This window comes from Diadema antillarum, unplaced genomic scaffold, assembly GCF_040938485.1.
Source record: "Diadema antillarum isolate AM-2024a unplaced genomic scaffold, OU_Dant_1.0 seq00000163_RagTag, whole genome shotgun sequence".
Classification (NCBI taxonomy): Eukaryota; Metazoa; Echinodermata; class Echinoidea; order Diadematoida; family Diadematidae; genus Diadema; species Diadema antillarum.
This window is the reverse complement of record NW_027271234.1, coordinates 586,918-594,971: the sequence shown is the minus strand read 5'-3', so window position 1 is coordinate 594,971 and position 8,054 is coordinate 586,918. Positions and strand designations below refer to the sequence as shown.

The window sequence follows — 8,054 nt, the reverse complement described above, 5'->3', positions numbered from 1 at the left end:
TGCAGTCTTGTCATCAAGGAGGATACATGTAGGTCTACATTACATTATGCGACTGAGGACCATACTTTTTTTAATTATGTGCATGCGCATGCAGGTCTTTAAGATTGCAACACCTCTTTCTATGGGTGTGCTTGTTGTATCTTTGCTACTGGAATGGTCCCTGTATTGAATTACTGAAGCATGCAGAAAGATGCAGTCTTGTCATCAAGGAGGATACATGTAGGTCTACAATATGCGACTGAGGACCATACTTTTTTTAATTAAAGGATGCATTCTCTTTTTTCACTAATCTTTGGTTTTCATTTAGAGAGTGGAGTACACTGTAACTCGTGGAAACTCAAGACACTACGACTGATGGGCGACAGGGAGTCCATTGGCTGCTGTAATATTCAGGAGAGGTCAGTTATCTGAGGCCAAAGGAAGATGGTTCTTATTGACGGCAGGTTCTCCAGTGGGCGAGAAGTCCGTATAGCTGTCTCACGACTGATCACCATCCTTATGACAGTTATGGTGCTGGGGTTTGTCTTAAGCATCATATTAGCTCTAATCTACAGCTTTAATGAAACTACATCGACTCACTGTGGTGTAAGTTAAAAATTTTATTTTGTAATGCAAATGATTGATGTGTATCATGAATAATCCAGTCCTGAGGTGGGGGACATACACACTGTGTATTGCATAATTATGTAGACTGTCTCTTCCTTGTATATTTGCTTCAGTGTTTTCCCCTTGACTGAAAAAGCCTTTCCACTTGAAATCTATCCATGATTGTAAGATTCACTGGATTTTTAGTCCAGTAAGCCCCTTTAACAAATTTTTGTTTGGTAACAGTTTTACAACATCAATCTCCAGAATCAGACAAGGCTGAATACCACATTGTCAATCACTTTATGCACTGCTTTTTGTAGCTCATTGTAAGCTATCATGACCTGTCCCTTTGGGTCTGTCTACCTATAATGCTCCACTTATATGATAGTTGAACAAATCGGTGTCTGACAATCATGTTCCTTTTCATATGTGGTTCATCTTGGCCTGTGACTGTAACCTGTAAAGATTTTTTGTAAAAGGTTTAACTCTTTGTGAAGTTAAATAATGATGCTTCCCACGGGACTTCTAGCATTTTAGAATGCTTAATGTGTTTCTGTACAATTTAATATGCTTTCTTTTTAGGATCCTACTGTACTGATTATCTGGTCTCCATTTATCTCATGATGTTAGCAAATTTGTTATCAAACAGCATGATTCTCGTAGTATATCATATGGCTTGTCATAATGACTTTTTCATTGTTTGATATGTATGGAATCAACTGCAAGGTGCACTGTGAAGTTTTGACACTGTCAAGCAATATAGACATATCAAAGATGTGCTGATGGTAAACTGCGACTGAAATTGAAAGTATGTGGTTCCCTCATCACTTTTACAGGTGCCAAACTACCTCCCATCAATCAGTGCTGCCGTCGCAGTCCCGCCATCCTCGTACGTGTGGCGCTTCGTCATCGTCCTCAGTGCCGGCCAACGCCTTTTCCTCGTTTCCTTCCACTACTCGTTCTATGCCAGTGTGACGACGTCCGTGTCCTACTACCCACTGCTGTGCAAAATTTGTTTCCTCAGTGAGATGCTGGAGAATCTCGCTCTCATCGGCCTCACCTGCATTCCATCATCAGAGAATTTCCGTGAGTAAATGGTGCAGCTGATTTTGTAGCTGTTGAAGTTTGTCAGTGATATAATCTGCATATGAAATGGGGCTTGCACCTTCTTGTTCATGAGTTAACTCAAGAAGGATCCATATGATCCTGTATACCTCCTTCAAACCTGGTATAGAATAACAATATGACAAGTTACATATATACTGTAAAAGTGGAAATTTTCACGGTGTTGAAATTTTTGCGCAATTTGCGCAATCAGAAACTAGCGTGAAAATAAAAGCAGCGAATATTTTTGCTTGCCATATGTTCCTATAGTTGATGTCTTGATACTGCGGAATTAAAAAACGTGAAACTCTTTTTATCCGGCCAAGCACAAAAAATTAGTTGCACGAAAATATCCACTTTCACAGTAATTGATTGGATTTGGAAAAGTTCTGATACAGAGGTCAGATAACAGGCAAATTCTGAATGACTCTCTTTTTTTTCAGTGAAATCATTCAGTTTTTTCACTTGTTCATAGGAGTGTTGCAGGACAACCAGCAGCTATAGTGTTGACAAAATATAATGAAGGTCATCATTGTCGAGTACGTTTTAAAACACTTGTGAGCTGGATTTAAAGGGGAATGATACCCAAATATATTTGGATTGAGTGAATGCAACAAAGTTTAGTTATAATGAATTAGGGAAGTTGAGGAAAATCAGACAAGCAGTTCAAAAGTGATGAAGTTTTACAGTTTCACAGTTCAGTGCTACCATTATTGCTTGATGAGAAAACTGCTACAGTTTGTGATGTTACTACAGGACAACGATACAAAGAACATATAAGGAGAATTCCTCGGAATTTCCTTTTTGATGAAAAGTACACATCTTGTTTGCTTGTTACTGACATGTTAAGGGTATTAAATATTATTTCCCCTGCTTTCTGGGAGAGGTAAAAGCCAAGTGCCCTTTTCTTATGTTGGAAAATTGAGAATGTGGTGACTTTGTCTTGTACTGTTGTAGTCTTCTCATCCAGCAATAGCACCACAAACACTACGAAAATTCATAACTTTTCAACAGATTTACCTCAAACTCCATTAATGTGTTCAACTTATTGATGCATTTTCTCAGTCCACATTTATGGTTAGGTTTCATTCTCTGTGACCGTTAATTATCAGGGCAAAAAAACTGAAGTTAATTGAAGAGTCTATGATACTAAGTGATATTAGCTTTCAAAAATTCATTAAAATAGTCTTTTTAACCTTTTTGGTCTGCAAGAGAAATTGTCATAGTATTTGGAACTCCAAGGTCTCAGGTACTGCACAGTGAATGTATTTAACATTTTGTTGTTGCTGTTGTTTTTGAGTGCATTGGTATTCAAGGTTCTTGAAATGTGTATATAGTACGAAAGACATTTTATTATTTAGGACCATTAATGATGTAGACCAAATCGGACAGTAATTTCTTGTAATTTATGAATTAAGATGTAGCATCCAATAATTAAAAGTTTGATACAAACTGAACTAATCTAATTTTCCTTACTGTGTGCTCTCCATTTTTTGCAGCCATCCATGAGAAAATGTTCATCCTATTTCAGGGAGGCTCCATGCTGTTTATGGTGCTGATGTGCTATGTGCATAATCTTGCCATCAACAGCAATTTTCCAGCAACAAAATCAGTGGGTCAAAACTTCTTGTACATTCTGAGATGTAGCTTTGTTAGCTTTGTGTGTAAAAGTGTAGATGCAGAACTGAAAACCTGTTTTGAATATTACATTCAGATTAAATGACCATGTAAATACTGGTGAATTACAACTTATCTCATGAATAATTTGATCAGGCATGTATGTAGAATTCAATGTACATCTTTCTGCACCTAAATATAGCATCATTTCAAGATGGCTTCAACTCTCAAAATGTCTCTTGTTTGTCATTCTGAAGTAATAAAAGGTATGACATCATACGTCAACATTTTCTGTGCACATACAGCCATGTTGCTGTAGAATTACATTCCTCAGCAAATTCATTGTTGTTCATCTACAAAACTTTACAGCCTTACAGTCTTCATATTTAGTCTTACGTTTGTGTCGATTTATAGTCTCTCTGTCATGTGTTTTACTCTGAATATTTTTTAATTAAAGTGAATGCCCTCAGGTACACATTTTGTGTGTGGGCTTTGAAAACTCTTCCAACATTTTCTTTTAAATCAAGCCCTTGGAATGACCTCTTGTGGAGATCTATTACATTATGTATACAATTTTTCACACTAACATTGCTTGTCTCTCTTTCTCATCGTTGCAGGAGCGGAAAACCCTCAAATACTTGAAGATATATCTTGCGGCAAATTTTTCATCATTCCTCATTGCCATCTACTTTTACTTCAGACATGAATATCACTGTGAACCAGGGAGTAAGTCAGATTAAATTATCTTCCTTTTTTAGTATCTTTGATAGCCTTCTCATTCTATTTTTTAGGCAAACCTCAAACATTGAATTATCTGAAAGGCCATTCAAACTTACTGCCCTAGCCACTTTTTTGTTATCAATCTATGAGATAATGTATTGGGCAGCACACACTGAGTGTAAGAAGTGTCCAGCCATCGCTTTAAATACTCACATTTACAGACAGGAGCAAAAAATGATTTTATTAGCCACCTTTTACCTGGGGCAAAAAAAAAGGGGGAAAAAGAGGAACCTGGCTGCAGTTCAAGTGCTCTGAATCTCCATACTGCTCATGCCTGATTAATGACTGGAGCATGAAGCAGAGCACCTGAGTGTGCGTGCCTGTGTGTGGCAAGATGCATGATGGGATTAAAAGAATTGATGGTTTCTTTGTGTGCTGTTCAGACATGCCGTGCAAGGCAATGATAGCATCCAGGTTTTACATAGTCATGACTACATTTGATTTGTGGTTGAGAGTATGAGACATTTTAATCAGCTATATATCCCTGTTCATATTGATTAAAAAATTAACTTGTTAAGGAGTCCTGAGTATACTCAGACAAGTGTCTACGAGAAATGCCTGTTGTAGCAAAATCAGCCTGTCCGGTCCGTATGTAAGTGACAAGGGGTGTTTACTCTGTTAATAGAGATGTCCTGTGTGGCAGCGGAGTCTCTTTGAGTACATTTTATTCAATGTTAATTTTATATTCATTTAGTGCTACATTGATGAAATTGTAAGCATAGGTACATGTAATGTCGAGTCACTGCCTAAACCAGATTTCTTGTATAGCACTTCTTGTAGGGTGAACCCTTTGCCTTTCGATGCATGACAAAGCCAAGATTGCCTTTTGATACAGATGAGAGAATTAATTTGTGATACAGTGTGTAGATGACAGACATAAACAAAGGTAAAAACAGGCATAAAAGAATCACTTTTGCAGCATTTTCATATTGGTCTTCAACAGTTATATGTTTATATCATGACAATTTTGTAAAAAAATTTCATCCGTGTTTGATTTTTTCCTTCAGTGTACACTCTGTTTGCCTTCTTTGAGTACATGGTGGTGTTAACCAACATTGCATTCCACTACATCGTGACGCACAACTTTCAAGAGAGAGAGCTGGTGCTGGGCGGCCGAATACATGACAACTGAGGACATCTCTTCACAAGTGAGTTTTGCAATAATTGTAGTAATATGGTCTTCTTTATCCACTGTAGCCACTTCAATGTTGTCATGGTTTTTATACAAGGTCCTGCCATGATTATTGTGATACCAATGTCAGGTACCCATTTACACGTACTGGGTATACACCTGGGTTGAGAGGGACGTACAGTAGGGGGTAAAAACATGTTGTGCAAGGGCATAGGCATGCAACCAAATTTCTTTTTTTGAATGATTTAAAAAGTGATTGAAAATGTAAATGCAAATGAAAGACAAGGAAACTAGTGGCCTGTATGTGAACAAATACATGCACACATGTGCACGTCATGTCATAATACATGTACCAGTACAATGTACTAGTACTCAACTCTGTGTGTACAATACGAGGTGTGTAATACTAATACATGCACATATTAACACTACACAGGAAGAACAGCATGACAATACACAGGAAGCATCCAATACACAGGAAGAGGCCATGCTGCATTACTTGTCGCATATTATGTCTGTAGTCAATCCGTGAGTAGCAGCACCATCTGGAGAAGAGAAAGTGATAATACATGCCAATGATGATATGAACTTCTCTTTTCTGAAGTATTTTCTTCAATAAGTGCTATTTAATGAATGTGTCAGCATTCTCTGGACTGATTAACCTTATTGAGTGATCATTTTACTGGTTGGTTGATCAACGATTATTATGTCCAATCACTGATGAATACAACAATTGAAAGGAGTAATCCAGTAGCCTCTAGCTCGGATTCTGTAATGTAAATCCGATTTCAAATGATGTTTTAAGCATTCCTTTTTCCTCCTTTTTTTTTCAGAGGGATTCCTTTTTGCAATAGAGAAAATGTTTGACAGGAGTCTCTAGATACTGACTTTGCTCATTAATTTAATTTTCTCTTTCTTCTGTGTTATCCTGCAGCTCTCAGGAGATTATCAACTCTGATACACCATATGGGGAGAACAACTTGTCTTTCAACTCTCTTACTCTCTGTATGTTTATATTTATTTTTTGGTACTAGATAAAACATGTATACGAACTGACAGCATTCCAGGATGGATGTGTTGTATAAATGTACATCATGCATGAGGTGTTTGCCATGTAGGGTAAATGCAACTACGTATTATGTAGTGTCACACAGTCTTTCAGCATTCCTCAATATGTTTTTATTGCAGATGGGAAAGTATCTATCTAATCTGAGAGACTTGAGTTAATGCTTTACCACTTTTTTTTTGTGGGGGGGGGGGGTTGGGGTAGTTAAATGTTTGTTTAGTTTTATTATTCAAACTGTTCATATTTGGGTTCATGTCTGAGGACTGGTGCCAGAGGCATCATACTTAAAACTTGCTGCATCTTTGATAGATTATTAAGCTGTCTCGGGGGTTTCCTTTCTTAATAGCACTATGCACACTCCGTGTCATCTTGTATTCAGAATCCTTCATATGCAATTGAGTATGCATCTTCGCTGGAAACTTTCTTTCCCACAGTAATGAGATATAAGGGTTTATGTGTATTAAGGAAATGTTTAGAAAAAACATTCAAAGTGTCACATTCATTTGACTCTCATTTTTATTATTTGCATAGATGTTACAGTATATGAGTTGCATATTTCATATCTTTAAAGTGCATCAGCTGTCTGATCAAGAAACAAAGGAGCTCGGACATATAAGAGGTTTTTTTTTAATGTTTCTTTCTTTTTCTTTTTTTTTGAGCCAAGTGACTATTTTTCCAGATGATGTAGGAAAGAAATCTACCTATTTACACCTTGTGTGTTCTGCGATGCTGCCAATCTCTTTACAAAACATGAAACAGAAAGTTCCCCTGAAAATGTGAAACTGATGGGATATCTGCAACATTGTGTTTATGTTTTGTATACAACAGGATCTATTCTGAGTGGGCAGTTAATGCATTTAAGAGTGATACATTAACCATGTTAAAATGAAAGTTATTTTTCACACATGATCTTATTGTAAACAACTGACATGAAAGAGAAAGTTCGCGTTAAAATGTGAAACTGATGGGATATCTGCAACATTGTGTTTATGTTGTGTCTGTATACAACTAGGTCTTTTCTGAGTTGGCAGTCAAATGCATTTAAGAGTGATACATTAGCCATGTAAAATGAAAATTGTTTATCACAAAATGATCTTATTGTAAATCACTGACAATCATGAATAGGGGAAAATGGGCATTGCAGAGGATATTGTTTTAACTATCTGGTGCCTTGTTTTGACTGTTTGTATACAATATATATATATTATATTTTACATTACAGTTTCAAAACCAATACACTAAACACAATATTTACTGATTGATAGCATAATCATTACATTGATATGAAAGGGACATGAGTGTATAGTGTCTTGGTAGTTCATCTGTCAGTATTGTTGGACATCATATGGTCAAATGCCTTAATGAATGAAAATCTGTATGAACAAGAACAGTATAAAATTCTGCCAAACTTGTGCCATATTTCAGGGTTAATTATAGCTACCATTTACGGAGCCTTTTGAGACGCCAAAAATGTAGAAAGTTGGGGTTGTCTCCATGTTTTTGTTGTTTCAGTGCTAATCAATACCATATTTACTGTAATGCAAATCCAAAGATATACAAATTGAAATGCAAAATGAAAGATGTGTTAGAATTTAACAATAAATTGAGTTTCAGTAGAATTTGACCCATTTCATCGTATTGGACCATACTAATGTGCATGACAAATGAAAGATGTTCTCAAGAAATATTGATTCATATTGCCAAAAAAAGGCTGGGTTTTGTCAGTGAAGTTTGTAGATATACAAAGAAGGCTGGGTTTTGTCAGTG

At 36.5% G+C, this 8,054-nt stretch overlaps 1 protein-coding gene across 1 annotated transcript; it reads left to right on the top strand.

Annotated features, from left to right (window-relative positions):
• The first annotated feature begins 423 nt into the window (after positions 1 to 423).
• On the top strand, positions 424 to 6,403 carry LOC139728082 (post-GPI attachment to proteins factor 2-like). Its single transcript, XM_071639045.1, has 6 exons — positions 424 to 585; positions 1,425 to 1,674; positions 3,192 to 3,304; positions 3,927 to 4,035; positions 5,097 to 5,237; positions 6,156 to 6,403. Exons 1-5 carry the CDS (start codon positions 424 to 426, stop codon positions 5,219 to 5,221), a joined length of 759 nt encoding a protein of 252 aa, XP_071495146.1. The 3' UTR covers positions 5,222 to 5,237; positions 6,156 to 6,403.
• Positions 6,404 to 8,054: the final 1,651 nt, after the last annotated feature.